This window comes from Felis catus, chromosome D4, assembly GCF_018350175.1.
Source record: "Felis catus isolate Fca126 chromosome D4, F.catus_Fca126_mat1.0, whole genome shotgun sequence".
NCBI classification, from domain to species: Eukaryota; Metazoa; Chordata; class Mammalia; order Carnivora; family Felidae; genus Felis; species Felis catus.
In genome coordinates this window covers 45,583,437-45,599,007 of record NC_058380.1, presented here as the reverse complement: position 1 = coordinate 45,599,007, position 15,571 = coordinate 45,583,437, and the positions used below count along the sequence as shown (strand labels likewise).

The following is a 15,571-nucleotide window of genomic DNA, read 5'->3' as shown; positions in this document are numbered from 1 at the left end:
CATTTCTCCCTTACTTGGCCAGAGTCTCCTGCCTTCCAGCTGTAGCAGTTAACGAGGAACCAGCGAGGGATTTTGACCAGGAGAATAGCTGGTACAGGGCTGTGTTTTAACAATACTTCCGGTAGTCTTCAACTAACATATGGTAGTCTGGGTAGAAGGAGGAGGCAGGAAGGCTGCTGGAAGCTCTCCTGGTCAAGCTGGCAGAAGCTGAGGAGGACTGGCCAAAGGAAAGGGAGCATTTTACTCCCCACCCCAAGGGTTCTCTTGTGAGCTCTCTTCTGTGTTTATTCCTTGGAAAACAAGGTACAGTTCCCTAACTGATGTGAAGAAGATTTTTGTTTGTTTACTTTGTTCTTTGGCAAGCAAAAAGGGAGCTTTTTGTGTGTCTTTTTTATTCAGGTTCTGGGTCATGAGGAATGGAAGTAGAATACGAGTGGTCAGTAAGGCATCTGGAAAGGATGGAATCCGTAGAATTTGATTGGATGGGGAGACTTCATGATGACTCCCAAATTTTAAACATCAGTGGCGAGGAAATGGGGGTTTCCCTGTGGGAACTAAGACAGTGATTTGAGGAGAAGGACAGTATGCTTAAACGGGCTCAGTGGGAACTTGCAGTAGGCTCTTCGTGCAGAAATATCCAGAAGCTGTTGAAAAGCCAGAGCTGGTATTAATAAAAAAAAAAAAAGTAGGGGCTGGAGATAATGCAGTTGGCTGTTGTCTGTGTGCAGATAAAGTGGCGAGTGGTGAATGTCTGTGCAGAGGGATAACACGGTGGCAATGGACAAGATGGCCCAGGGCAGAACTTTGAGAAAACAGAGCAGGAGAAGGAGGAGGGGACCCATCTAGGGAGAAAGAGAGGACAGGAGGTGAGAGAAGTAGAACATACTGAGGTGTTGAGGTAGTGGGAGGGGATGGGAAGTTGGTAAATGCAGGAGGCTGGTGGAGGAGGGGGGAGGAGGGTGTAGGCGCAGGGGCTGTGTTTGGTGACAAAGGGTCACTTCCTCTGGGCAGTCTCTTTGTCCCACTCCAGGCCATCCAGGACTGTCTTCCTCTTCCCCAGGCTTGGCCTGCGCCTCGGTGACAGGTTGGCCACCAGTGTTTGCTTGTGTGTCCGTTTGCCCTTTAGATCAAATGCTCGCAAAGAGCGAGGTCTGTGTAGAGTTGTCTACGCGGTGAGTATAGGACGAAGGCTCAGGAGATTAAGGCCGCTCCCTGAGAGAGCAGTTTCAGGAGCGCATTGAGAAGGAAAGTCAAAGTGTAGGGTGTTCGGAAACAGGAAGATGGTAAGAAATGAAAGAAACGTCTGATTTAGAAGACAGGGCAGGCAGGCAGGCAGTTATGAGCAAAGAGGAGAGAGAAAGCAAATCACCAAGAAAGAAACAGAATAAAATGTCTAATTCTAGAGTAGGAGAGAGTTGCCTATGTTTCTAAACTGTGGCGTGAGCCAGTGGAAGGGAGTGGATAAGGATGCAACAAGAGACCGTGGTCATGCCAGTAATGCCAGATGGAGTGATTTGGAGAGGGACCGGTAAATGCAGGGGAGATGAACCTCTGGCAGAGGGCAGGGGTGGGTGAAAGTGCAGAGAAACCTAGCTGTCAGAGGTGGGCTATGAGGTGAGGGGTCATAATGAACTGTGAGGAAGGAACCTATGGCCTCATGAGAACATACTCCGGCCTTGAAGTTCTAATACCGCCCTTTATCGGCCACGTGGACTGTGTGTGACTTAACATTTTTTCCGAGCCTCAACCTTCCTGTAGGTAAAATGGGGGTACTAGCTTCCAGCTCCAAAAATCAGATGTTGTCGTCCCACTTACTGGCAAGTGCTTTCTTGGCTTGTTGTTTGTTTGGGTTTTAAATTTATTTGGGGAGGTTTCTTAGACGGTGGAGACACTGGAAGGCGGTCTGGAAGTGATCAGCAAAGCAGGAGGCGGGCTTTCTGAGCATGGAGGGAGACAAAGATGCCCTAAGCCCGAGGGCTCAGGAGATTTTCTGGGGGCTGGGCACAGGATAGGAAGAAAGACTCAACGTGAATAAGAGGATTTGCAAACATCTGCGAAGACCCGGGGGAAGATTAGAGGGCAAGGATGCCTCTTCCTGGAGCCATCAGGCCCCTTGGCTGAAAAGAAGGCGTTAGGGAGAGCGTGCCCACAGCTGAGGGGCTCTCACAGGTGAGGGTAATAAGAGAGGCAGGCGCCCACCTGGGACCGGTGCAGCCTTTGGCATTTGGTGGGGGGCGGCCCCATTAATTTCCACGCAGCTGCAACGAAGGGTCCATCCAAAGATTAGCAAGGCCTGGCAGGCGCTGCGCGAACCCCGTGGGTGCGCTCTGGCCGCAGCCAGGCCTGCCCAAGCTCGCGCGCGTGCCGCGCCCCGGCCGGGCACTCGCGGGACAGCGCGCTCTAGCCACTGCGGGAACTTCAGGAACTTGACTTTCATCTCTGGCCCAAAGCAAGACCTTAGGGTTTGGTGGTTTTGGTTTTTTTTTTTTTTTTTTTTTTTTGTAAATTGCTGAGTGTGGCGAGGCCCCGCCTTTCCGGGCCGGGCTTTGGCCGCCGGGCCGCCCCTCCCGGGCGGGCGCTCCTTCCCTGACGGCGCTGGAGGGCCTGGCGGCGGCGGCCCTTGACACCCATGGCGCTGCCCGCCTGGCTGCAGCCCAGGTAGGGCGCTCGGCTGCGGCGGGAGGCGAGGAGCGCGGGGGAAGGGGCGCCAGGGGCGGGGTTCCATTCCCCCGCGTCCCCCGGCAGCGCGGCGCTGCGCAGCCCAGCGCCCCGCACGCTCTGGAACTCTGGACGGGCATTAGCTGGTTGGGTGCTTTCTTCCCTCCCCCCTCCGCCCACCCGGAGTCCTTTCCTTACTTTCTCAGACCCAGCGTTGCGGGGAGGTTTTTAGGTCTACCTGCTGCAGAAACACCTATGGCACGTGTAGATTCCAGGGCCCAGTTCCGGAGAAACTGGTTCAGTGGTACTGGGGGTAGAGCCTGGGGAATGTGAGTGTTTACCCAACACTCCAGGTGATTCTTTTGCAGCTTTAAGAAGGGATCCTTCTTCCCCACCCCCTCCTCATCTGTTGGATGCCTGTCGGCAAGCTACACTGTATCTGCTTCCCAGCCTATTTGCTCTCTTTCTCAGAGATTTCACACCTCCGACGAGGAGAGATCCTTGTCCATACAGGCAGGGCCACTCCCACCACCCTTCTGAACCCCCGGGCACACTTCAAACAATCCTCTGCCTAACTACCTCAGACTGTATCTGTCAGTCATCCCTTAGTCATCTCCCCAGCAACCCATTTTTAAACTCAGCTTGACTTCCCTTTTCTGGCCGGAGCCACTAAACTGCTTTCTATGTGTGTCTGGCGAAGGGAACGATCTGCCCTTGCAGATACAATAGGCAGTATCTATACAATAGGCGGGGTGCTGACCCCCATCACGTAATACATTCAAAAGTCGGGTATGGCCAACTACTGAATGATCCGCCCTTTGGAAATGCCACCATCACCACTCCCCCTCTTGTAACCCTAAACCAGTCATCTCAGGTTTTGCACTGAGCAGGCCCAGCTACAGCAACACGTGGGGCACATCAAGCCCTCACCATCCTTTTTTTTTTTTCCTCCTCTCCCCCAAATATTCAGAGCCATCTTTGCAACACTTCCTTTTATTCCTTCGTGAGAGCAAGGTTAGAACTTCCTCAAAGCTAAAGTGAATTTTGAAACAGAACCATATTTGGCTTTAAGCAAACCAAAGACACTCCTTTTAGCAGATAACGCATGCTGTGGGGCGTTTCACAATCTGCTGTGCATTACAGAGGCAACTAAATTAAAGACTGCTCTGGAATAGTTTTCTCTTGCTCAGGTGGGCCAATAGGCTAGTTAAGAGATGTGTGTATAATGCTGAAAGGATGATGAAGGAAGTGTTTAATGGAATTTTCCTGTATCTATAGGTATAGAAAGAACACCTATCTTTTCATCTACTACCTAATCCAGTTCTGTGGCCACTCATGGATATTTACCAATATGACAGTCCGATTCTTTTCATTTGGAGAAGGTAAAACTCCAAAGCAGTTTTGGATTTTTAACTTTGAATCCTTGTTTTCACCCAGTCCTTCTTATATTAATATTTTAACTTCTGTGAACTTCACCTAATAGCCTTCACTGCTCTGAAATTTAGTAACCACATTTTTCAGTAACCTTGCTTCCTGTTGCAGAAACCAAGCCTTTTTGGAGAAGGGGGCAGGTAAGATGAGGGAAAGGGATTTGGCTTCCCTCTGACTAGGCCATTCGCCCTGAAAACACACACATGCCGTTGGGGCGTGCCATTTCACTCTTCCTTTTTGGTTCTGCAGCAAACCTTAGTGGATTTGAGGGGGCTTGAGGAAATCTGGAACTTCCAGTATAACATTTTGTGCAGGGAAATCAGGAATTCACCAAATTCTTCCCTTGTTTTCTTATCCCCCAGGTTTAAGGTACCTGGAGACTACTAATAAGTGAGAGACAAACTTTACAGTCACCAGGGTTCTCTTTGGTCCCCTTCAGGAGTAATGTGTCCCTAAATAAATGACACATCTTCTAGATGACTCGCCATCTATATGGGAGTTGGTATTAATGGGTTAAGTCGTAAGTTTCCTCCAGTTTTCTCAAAAGTAAAGGTTTTGACTAGCGCTTCAATTTGTAAAAAATGAATCACTAAGTGGCTGTCAAAATAACATTCTGTTCACGCTCCATCCCCACGTGGGTAAGTGTCATCACAGTGTTCAAATGTTGGGTGACTTGACCGTTTGAGCAACTGCTGGATTCAGCTAAAAGCAAACACCTAGAATATACCCCGGGGAAAGTCCTGCTGTGCTCATCAATTCAGACTTGTGTATCATAAGGAAATTTAATTCTGGGGTTACCAAACCTGTTTTATGTTGCTTTTTTCTTCTTAATTTTTTTTTAATGTTTATTTTTGAGACAGAGACAGAGCATGAGCATGGGAGGGGCAGAGAGAGAGGGAGACACAGAATCCGAAGCAGGCTCCAGGCTCTGAGCTGCCAGCACAGAGCCCGATGCGGGGCTCGAACTCAGGAGCCGCGAGATCATGACCTGAGCCAAAGTCGGACGCTCACCCGATGGAGCCACCCAGGCGCCCCGATGTTGCCGTTTTCTTACTGTAAATCTGTAGTTAAAGTCTTGCCTTCAGCGGCGTCCAAAGATACAGCCTAAGGCTTGAATTTCATCTATGAATGTTGGGAGTCTTCAAGCAGAGGAAAAGCCAAGCGGTGGGCAATGAACTCTTTCTTATCCTGCCTGGCCCTTCCAGTGGGAAAAATTGCTTTAGTCAGCAGTGTGTTTATTTCTTAATTATTATCCTGCTGTTGTAATTATAGAAGCTACTTATTAAAGACACACAACCATTCATACGGAAAGCAGACTGAAAACAACCAAGTGGGGGTTCAGTACAATTCCTGAGTCCGTGTATAAATTATAGTAAGTAGCTTAATAGCAATCTAATCACCTGAATGGTAACACCTGCTACCTTTCTTGTCCCGGAGCTGTGTGACTGATAATGCTGTGTTGTAGCCAGTGCAGGGCAGCGGATGAGAGCATGAGGCTGTCTGCCTCAGCCATCATCTGTGAAATGGGGATGTTGATAATAGTGTTCACCTCATGGAGCCGTTGAGCAGCCCTCAGTGCTCGATAGATTACCGTCATGTGAATGATCGCGGGACAGTAAAGGCCCAAAAGTCCTCCCTAGGTGTTTCTTAACACAGCGGGATTTCATTTTAGAATTTAAACCAACAGATTTATCCTATTTAGAGGAAGGGTTGTTTTCCCTCTTATTTCAGTTCTCTCCAAACGCAGCAAGGGCTCTCAGCAACTCCAGAAATCCCCACCAGAGGCCCAAGTTCTAACAAAGATCCAGAAAGCGCCAACCAAGTATGTATAGGATGCAAACGCTAGATACACGTTATTTAATATCACATTATTGATGCCTTTTCCATAAAGCTTCTCTGAAGTATTTTTCTCATCTTTGTCATTTTCTTGTCCATGGAAACATTGTGAATATGCCAGCTTCTTTAATAAGCTTACCTCCAACCTGTTCACATTTGATACAGTCTAGATTCTACCAGGTTGCTTTTATGCAGGAATTGCTTTTACAATATAGGGAATAAATACTATAGCTTTGGCCATGGTCCTTCTTTTGCAGATTTTTACTTCTTTTTTTGGAAGAGGAACAATTAAGATGTACTATGATATGAAGTGCTTTCTTTGGTTGCATAGTATTCCTTTTTTTATTTTAGAGAGAATGTGTGTGAGCAAGAGCGAGCTTGGCAGAGAGAGAGAAGTTTTTTTTAATGTTTTTATTTTTTGAGATAGAACGAGTGCGCATGAGCAAGGGAGGGGCAGAGAGAGAGAGAGAGAGAGAGACAGAATCTGCAGCAGGCTCCAGGCTCTGAGCTCTCAGCACAGAGCCCGACGTGGGGCTCGAACCATGAACCGCGAGATCATGACCTGAGCCGAAGTTGGACACTCAAACGACTGAGCCACCCAGATGCCTGAAGAGAGAATCTTCAGCAGACGCCATGCTCAGCGCAAAGCCTGATGCGGGGCTGAATCGCAGAACCCTGGGGTCGTGACCTGAGCCGAAATCAAGAGTTGGCACTCAAGCGACTGAGCCACGCAGGCACCCTGGTTGCATAGTATTCTTAGCAATTTAGTAGCTGTTTAAGAAATTTCTCACCTGTGCAATGATTTTTATTTCAAAGTGCTACATAGGTTTGGGTTATGACCTAGTTTTTACTTACTGTATCTGTGTTTAATTCCCTGACGCAGATTCCATGGTTGACACTTTTTATGCTATCGGTCTTGTGATGCGCGTTTGCCAATCCATTTCCCTCTTGGAGTTGCTGCACATATGTGTCGGCATTGAACCAAACCATCTCCTTCCTAGGTTTCTGCAGGTAGGTGGTGGTTTTATTTATTTATTTTTTAGCCATGTTATTGACTGTAATCTCTATGCTGTACTTTTCATTCCTGTGACTTATTTGATAACCGGAAGTTTGAACCTCTTAATCTCCTGTATTTATTTCACCCATCCCCCCAACCAGCTCTCCTCTGGTAGCCATCAGTTAGCTCTCTGTATTTTAGAGTCTGTTTGGGGTTGGTTTTTTTTTTTTTTTTTTTTGGTTCATTTGTTTTTTAGGTGCCGTCTATAAGTCAAATGATGTGGTATTGTGTTTCTCTCTGACTGACTTCACTTAGAATAATACCCACTAGCTCCATCCATGGTCTTGCAAATGGCAAGATCTCATTCTTTTTCATGGCTACTATTCCTGTGTGTGTGTGTGTGTGTGTGTGTGTGTGTGTGTGTGTGTGTGTGTGGTGTGGACCACATCTTCTTTATCCATTCGTCTATGGATGGACACTTGGATTGCTTTCATATCTTAATTATTGTAAATAATGCTGCAATAAACATAGGGGTGCATATATGTTTTCAAATTAGTGTTTTTGTTTTCTTTGGGTAAATACCCAGTAGTGGAGTTACTGAGTCATATGTTATTTCTAGTTTCAATTTTTTAAGGAACCTCCATACTGTTTTCCATCGTGGCTGCACTAATTTATATTCCCAGCAACCGTTCCCCTTTCTCCACATCCTTGCCCACACGTGTTATTTCTTGTCTCTTTGACTCTAGCCATTCTGCCAGGTGTGAGGTGATAGCTCATTGTGGTTTTGATTTGCCTTTTCTTGATGGTAAGTGATGCTGGACGTCTTTTCATGTGTCTGTAGGCCATCCTTATGGTTCCTTTGGAAAAATGTCTATTCAGGTCCTCTTCCCATTTTTAAATTGGACCAAGGTTTTGTTTGTTTGTTTGTTTGTTTGGTGTTGAGTTGTCTAAGTTCTTCATACATTTTGGTTACTAACTTCTCAGGTCTTTCACATGCAAGTATCTTCTCCCATTCACTAGATTGCTTTTTTGTTTTGTCGATGGTCTCATTAGCTGTGCAAAACCTTTTTATTTTGGTGTAGACCCAGTAGTTTAATTTTGCTTTCGTTTCCCTTTACAATATAGCGAGACAGAAGCGTAAATACGTTGCTAAGGCTAATGTCTAAGAGATTACTGCCTATGTTTTCCTCTAGGATATTCGTGGTTTCAGGTCTCATTTGATCCATTTTGAGTTTGTTTTCGTGTGTGGTTTAAGAAAGAGGTCCAGTTTCATTCTTTTGCATGCAGCTGTCTCATTTTCTCAACACCATTTTTTGAAGAGACTGTCTTTTCCCCATTGGATACCCTGGCCTCCTTTGTCTAAGATTAATTGACCATATAATCATGGGTTTATTTCTGGGCTCCCTATTCTGTTCCACTGCCGGGTGTGTCTGTTTTGGTTCCAGTTCCATACTGTTTTGATTACTCCAGCTTTGTTGTATATCTTGAAATCTGAGATTGTAATACCTCCACTGTGTTGTTCTTCCTCAAGACTGACTACTTTGTCTGTTCGAGGTCTTTTGTGGTTCCATACAAATTTTAGGATTACTGTTTCTAGTTCTGTGAAAATGCTCATGGTAGTTTCATAGGGTTTGCGCTGAATCTGTGCTTTGGGTAGTTGGGACATTTTAATGATACTGATTCTTCCAATCCGTGAGCATGGTTCTGCAGGGTGGTTTTAATCACATTATCAGTCTTACAGAATCTGTTTTATACTTTGTACTGTTTCCGCCTCCCTTGACTTAAAGCTAGCAGTTAAAAAGCCAACCCCTGCAAACTTGCAACCCACGTCACTAATACGAATTCTATAAAAAACAAACAACAAAACAAAACAAAAACCCCCACCTCATTCTAAGACCCTACGTGGTTAGAAGAGCCATTTGGAAACATTCAGGACAATGACGCTGTTGGTCTGTGCAACACTTTAGTGATCCTGTCTTAGGGACAGATTTCCCAGCCACTTCCCATGCTCACTGTGCCACCACCCTGGGCAGTGTAGGACAGAGGAGAGTCCTAGGATTGGAGTCATTCATACTTGGGTTGACACCTGGTTCCTCTGCCTTTCACTGTGAGATCATATCCACAGTCATAGAGCTGTTGAAAAAGACACCACACAAAATATCTGGCAAAGCGTAAATGATCCAAACAGAAAAAACAAGTGTCCTTCATCCATATCGAAAGAATAGAATACTTAGCCATTTCTTGTTCTTTCTGCCACTTTTACTGAATACAAATGGAAAGGAGAGATACATGTTTATCTAGTATAGCATCTAATCATAGACTTAGGAATCCTACAGACCTGGATTCAAATCCCACTTCTAGCTCTTACTAGTTGTTACAATTTGTTTTTTCTTATGCCAAGTTTGTATTTAACTTCCAGTTAGCTAACATATAGTGTAATAGTAGTTTCAGGAGTAGAAACTAGTCGTATGGATTTAAACAAAAATTGTTGGGGCACCTGGGTGGCTCAGTCGGTTAAGTGTCCAACTTCGGCTCGGGTCATGATCTCACAGTTCGTGGGTTCGAGCCCTGCGTCGGGCTCTGTGCTGACAGCTCAGAGCCTGGAGCCTGCTTTGGATTCTGTGTCTCCCTCTCACTGCCCCTCCCCTCGCTCACACTCTGTCTCTCTCTCTCAAAAACAAACAAAAAACATAAAAATTGTTCTGAACCAATTGTTCTGAATCATTTTCTCAAGTGATGTGAAAGTAACTTGTATCTCTTGGAGTAACAGAAAAAACAGGTGAGATAATTTCCTAGCACTTAGAATAGAATATCTGGGAGCTATTGCCATTTGTTCAGCTATTTTTTGTTTCCTCTACCGTATCTTTAGCTCTAGATGGCCATGTTCCTTTTTAAAGGCCGGTGGAAGGGAAGGTGAGAAATTCACGGGTGGAGATTCAGTATAGGAAATTATTGCTGGTAAGGTGAGAAAGAGAAAAAAAAATACCATGAAAGTTTAAAAGATGGAAATAGGACTGTAATCCTAAAGAGGCTGTTAAGAACTCAGCATTATAAGTTTATGGGAGATTTTAAATTTTACTTATTAAATAAAAGTAGAGAAATAGTGTTCATTAAGATGAAGACATTTTAAGTGTTGAAATATCAAATGTAAAATAAAAGTCAGGATAATATTTAGAGCCTTGACTCCTAATAACAGAGTAGTCAGCTAGCCAAGACCTAGATGGACTTCCCTTAAATGTATTTCCTTACAAAATAAAAAGGAGTACATGTCTGTCCCAGAAGCAGCATATTTGGGAACAAGAGTTATTGATGTTTATTATATGTTAACTGACACAATGTTTATAGTTCCAACATTCCATCATGCTGTTTTTAGAGAACAGAATTAACCATCCGGGTTGAATGCAGGCTGTAGTCTATCATGGAATTATTTTACCTGGAGGATGACCAAGCTCGTTGAAAGTCTAAGTCATGTTTTCTTTTGGCATACTTTCTTTTGGTATTCTTTGGTGTATATTTTTTGGACCTTTTACTTTCTTAGGCTAAATTGGCTAATATCAGTTTCATGGTGAAACAGCACTTTCAAAATTAAGAGTAATGTTATTTTAGTTGTTGACATCGTAAGGCATGCAAGTGAGACACGGGATAAGTAGGCTTGTAAGAAAGAAAACAGAGCACCTTAATTGCGCCTAGAAAATGTGCACCTTTTTTATGATTTCCAAAATTATGTAGGCTTGCCTAGTTATAGAAATTATTATGCAGCTTAGAAATCTGATGTCTTGGAGTTCCAGAAATTCCAGACTATTTAAATGTGCTTGTATTCACTATTAATCTAATGTGATCTAATTATAGAACTATGGTCAGTGTCATCAAACTATATCCTGGTTTGGTAATTAAAAAAAAAAAAAAAGGCAAATCTACGTTGAATCTTCTTATTCAGAGTGATTTGAAGTGTCTGCTGTTCATGGGGCTCAAATGATTTTTAAGTCTTTTTTGTTGGGAGGGATGACAAGTGAGGGATTTATCACATGAGGGAAGACAGCTACCATTTTCATCCTGGGCTACTATTAATTTTTGTTGTGATTGTCAGCCTTCCTCTTTTTATCTCTTTCAGATTTTATCTGTCCTCTATTTGTGGTATTCATTTACTGTCTTTTCTATAGTTTTCCAAATAGACCTGGTGTTGGAAAAAGCTTTGAAAATCCGTCTCATCATATTCACAGTTTCATTTTCAACCCCCTTCCTTCATTTGAGCTCTGCAGACAATTAGAAGAATTCCCTCATTATGAGATGACTCGGGAGGCCCCTGCTTTAAAATAACCAAACAAAACTCTAAGGTTGTGTAATCATTCTTGGTTTTCCTGTTTCCCCATTTTTAAGTGAAGAAACTGTAGTTAAGATTGTGGCTAAGCTTCTTTCCACAGTTAGCCTAGCTGATTGCATATAGCATCGTGAAAAATGCATTGGTGTGCAACTGCTTTCAGTGGGCTGAAAAAAACGTCCACAAATTTGTGATGTCACTTTGCCGTTACCTTTGCGAGACTAAGTTACGACTGAATTATCTTTTTGGGAAACTGCTCTTCCAAAATCTCAAGATAAGTGATTTCATAAAGCAATAGGAAAGTTTAACTAACTGAACCATGTATCAAATGATTGCGGTGGGTTTATAGAAGGTGTGTCTGTGTTCCGTGTTTTGTTCTGTGCATTTCTGGATGTTGTATACACACGTATTTATTTTGATAGGGAAAAGCCATTATGAATTTCTAAAAGCCATTATGAATCACACACAATTGCAAAAGGGGAGGAAACCCATTGACAATAAGACTAAAATAATTTAACGGAATAAAATTTTTTATGTATTTTCAAAATACACAATATACGTTAAATACAGTAAACAGTAATAAATTTTATATATTTAAAAAAACACACTTTAGGAGTAAAAGGCAAACCTATAACATAAATTGTTGCTTAAAGACATCCTTTTTGGAAATAATTACATGTCAATTAAAATTATGTAGAGAAGGGGCTCCTGGGTGGCTCAGTCGGTTGACCGTCCAACTTTGGCCCACGTCATGATCTCACAGTTCGTGAGTTTGAGCCCCATGTCAGGCTCTGTGCTGACAGCTCAGAGCCTGGAGGCTGCTTCGGATTCTTTGTCTCCCTCTCTCTCTGCCCCTACCCTGCTTGTGCTCTCACTCTGTCTCTCTCTCAAAAATAAATATTAAAAGTTATATAGAGAAATAGAGTAAACTTTTAATTTTATAATAAATACAATATATATAAAACATATAAATATGCTTTTAATTTATAAAATGGGAAAATAAAAAAAGGTCCAAAAGAAACAAAGAACTATTTTAACACATGATAATATAAGTGAATATAAAACTAGGCGTTACTCCTCTCCAACCCCTTCCTCCCAAAAGAGTCCCCATGTTTAGCTTGGTAAAAATAAATAAATAAATAAATTAATTAAATTAAATTAAATTTAAAAAGTTGAATTGAGAAATTCATTTATTTCAATAGAGGTAATCAAAATAGCTTGGTTTTCATAGTGTGGAAACACTACCAACCCTGAAATCCTGATTTTGAAGGACTTTGTTCTGACTTTGTGCAGAAGCCTGAGAAAGAGGTTTTTATTGATCCTCCTGGATGTCTCAACTCCAGGAGAGGGGAAAATCTCCACAAAACTAACCTTTGTATCAGGACATTAGACTGATATACCTTTAGGAAACCCTCAGAGTAATCCAATTTACTCCTTTGCGTTTTGAGAAATGCTTTGAAATTCAAAGACTTCATATAAAATTGAATTAAAAAGTCTAAACTCTGCATTCTTCCTTTACATTGCAATAAACACTGCTGCACATGTATTCATTTTACAAAACTAAAAATCTATAAATCAAAACACCAGGAAATTCCTCAAATTCCTGTGCCTACAAAACTTCCATTTGTGAACCTAAATTGCAAAAACCATTGTTACATTTACTAATAATCCCCCCCCATTCCTGATAAGGGCAAGCAAGCGTCTGCTGGTCAAAAATCCCTCCAAGGATCTCACACAGTCTTAGATTCTGAGAACAACCATGAAGGAAATGCCAACAGAGTATTGTAACGTAAACCCTTTTCGGAAGACCGCCAAGTTGCACCCTGATTTCTTTTTAGCTGTGTGGCAGGTACGTTTTTGCATTGCTGGATTAAATAATCTGGTTTTCCATGAAATCACAGAGATTTTCTCCACTTTTGAGTTGAGATCAGGTTTACGTTGTTGGAGATAAAACTGTCCTGGAGACTGTGTCAGGCTGACCTTGTCAATGTTGAATCCTCCTGGGAATGAATGGCACAGTTCACTCTGTAGGTAGGATTTTAGGTTTTTCCTTTTTTTTTTGTGTTTGATCCATGCAGTTCTTCAGTGTGATCATTAAAAAACTATATTTATAGTATAATTTTAAAGATGCTGAGATTCGCCTTTTTTATTCACTGATAGTCTTTAAAAAAAAAAATTATTTATTTTGAGGGAGGAGGGGCAGCATGTGAGAGAATCCCAAGCAGGCTCTGTGCTGTCAGTGCAGAGCCCAGTGTGGGGATCGATCCCACAAACTGTGAAATCATGACCTGAGCTGAAATCAAGAGTTGGACGCTTAACTGACTGAGCCATGCAGGCGCCCTTTCACTGATAGCCTTAATGTACTAATCACTACATTAAATTATATTTATTTTATTAATAATAGCTTATATTTATTTAGGACTTTTTTTTAAATTTTTTTTTTTTAACATTTATTTATTTTTGAGACCGAGACAGAGCATGAACGGGGAGGGTCAGAGAGAGAGGGAGACACAGAATCCGAAACAGGCTCCAGGCTCTGAGCTGTCAGCACAGAGCCCGACGCGGGGCTCGAACTCAGGGACCGCGAGATCATGACCTGAGCCGAAGTCAGATGCTCAACTGACTGAGCCACCCAGGCGCCCCAATTTAGGACTTTTTATGTGCCAAATAGTTTTCTAAGTCCATGTGCATTAACTAATTTAATCTTCACAATAACCTTATACTAAATATTTACTATGTAATATTAATACTAATTATTATTTCCAGTGTAATTACTTAACACAGAAGTTAAATAAATGACTGAAGGCCACATAAACTGGATGGTGGAGTGAAAATTTGGATTTAGGCTATTTGTCTTGAATTCTCAACTCTTCTAAATGTGCTTATTGTATATCTTACCAAGTAGGATATAAATACCCTGAGGGCTGGGCCTTGGTCTTATTCATGGCTAGATCTCCCAGGATCCAGAACAGTGCACTTAATAAGTATGATGAATAAACAAAAATATATATAAATAAAATTATGTCAACGTTTGTGTCTTACAGAAGAAAGTAATTGATGGTTTTGAACACGTTAAAGATCTGCTTCTAAGGTTCTTGACAGAAATTCATAGGATGGAAATAGTTTGGGTTATTTAGTAAAATAATAGTCTTTGAGGCTAATTTTTATTTCTTTTTTTAAATGAAGTATAATTAACATACAGTGTTGGGGCGCCTGGACGGCTCCCGTCGGTTAAGCGTCCGACTCTTGGTTTCAGCTCAGGTCGTGATCTCACGGTTCGTGAGTTCAAGCCCCACATTGGGCTCCGTGCTGACAGCATGGAACCTGCCTGGGATTCTCTCTCTCCCTCTCTCTCTCTCTGCCCCTCCTCTGCTCTGTCTCTCAAAATAAATAAACTTAAAAAAATTAAAAAACGTAGTGTTACATTTCAGATGTACAGTATGATTCAACAGTTCTGTACTCAGTGTTCATCACTATAAGTATACTCTTAATCCCCTTCATCTCTTTCACCCATCACCCCACTCACCTCCCCTCTGGCAACCACCAGTTTGTTTTCTGTATTCGAGTCTGTTTTTTTTTGTTTCTCTTTTTTTTCTTCATTTGTTTCTTAAATTCCACATTTGAGTGAAATTATATGGCGTTTGTCTTTCTCTGACTTATTTCACTTAGCATTGTATCTTCTGGGTCCATCCATGTTGTTGCACATGGCAAGATTTTGTCCTGTTTAATGGCTGAGTAATATTCCATTATATACGTGTACACACACACACACACACACACACACACACACACACACACCCCGTCTCTTCTTTATCCATCTATGGATGCACACTTGAGTTGTTTCCATATCTTGGCTATTGTCAGTAATGCTACTATAAACATAGGGGTGTGCATATCTTTTCGAATTAGTGTTTTCATTTTCTTTGGGTAAATGGAATTCCAGTGGAATTACTGGATCATATGGTATTTCTATTTTGAATTTTTAAGGAACCTCCATGCTGTTTTCCACAGTGACTGCACCACAGGCATTTTCACCAACAGTGTACCGATGCTCCTTTTTCTCCACAGCCTCACCAATACTTGGTATTTCCTGTGTTTTTGATTTTAGTCATTCTGACTGATTGATATCTCCTTGTGGGTTTGATTTGCATTTCCCTAATGATTAGGTTAGGGATGTTGAGCATCTTCTCATGTGTCTGTTGGCCATCTGGATATTTTCTTTGGAAAAATGTCTATTTGGGTCCCCTGCTTGTTTTTAATCAGATTATTTGGTGTATTTTGGGTGTTGTATAAGTTATTTATATATTTTGGATATTAATGCCTTATAGGAT

The 15,571-nt window shown here is 42.3% G+C and overlaps 1 protein-coding gene across 4 annotated transcripts in view; it reads left to right on the top strand.

The window, feature by feature from the left end:
- The first annotated feature begins 2,509 nt into the window (after positions 1-2,509).
- The window catches only part of HACD4 (3-hydroxyacyl-CoA dehydratase 4), a 38,499-nt gene continuing 25,437 nt past the window's right edge, over positions 2,510-15,571 (top strand). The window contains exons 1-4 of one of the 4 annotated variants that reach the window (XM_045042866.1): positions 2,510-2,658; positions 3,937-4,040; positions 4,201-4,229; positions 6,809-6,936. In XM_045042866.1, coding sequence (XP_044898801.1) covers positions 3,994-4,040; positions 4,201-4,229; positions 6,809-6,936 — 204 coding nt within the window. In that variant the 5' untranslated portion in view covers positions 2,510-2,658; positions 3,937-3,993. Of the gene's footprint in view, positions 2,659-3,936; positions 4,041-4,179; positions 4,230-6,808; positions 6,937-15,571 lie in introns of all 4 variants that reach the window. The other 3 variants (XM_045042864.1, XM_045042865.1, XM_023242358.2) reach the window with 3 other exon arrangements.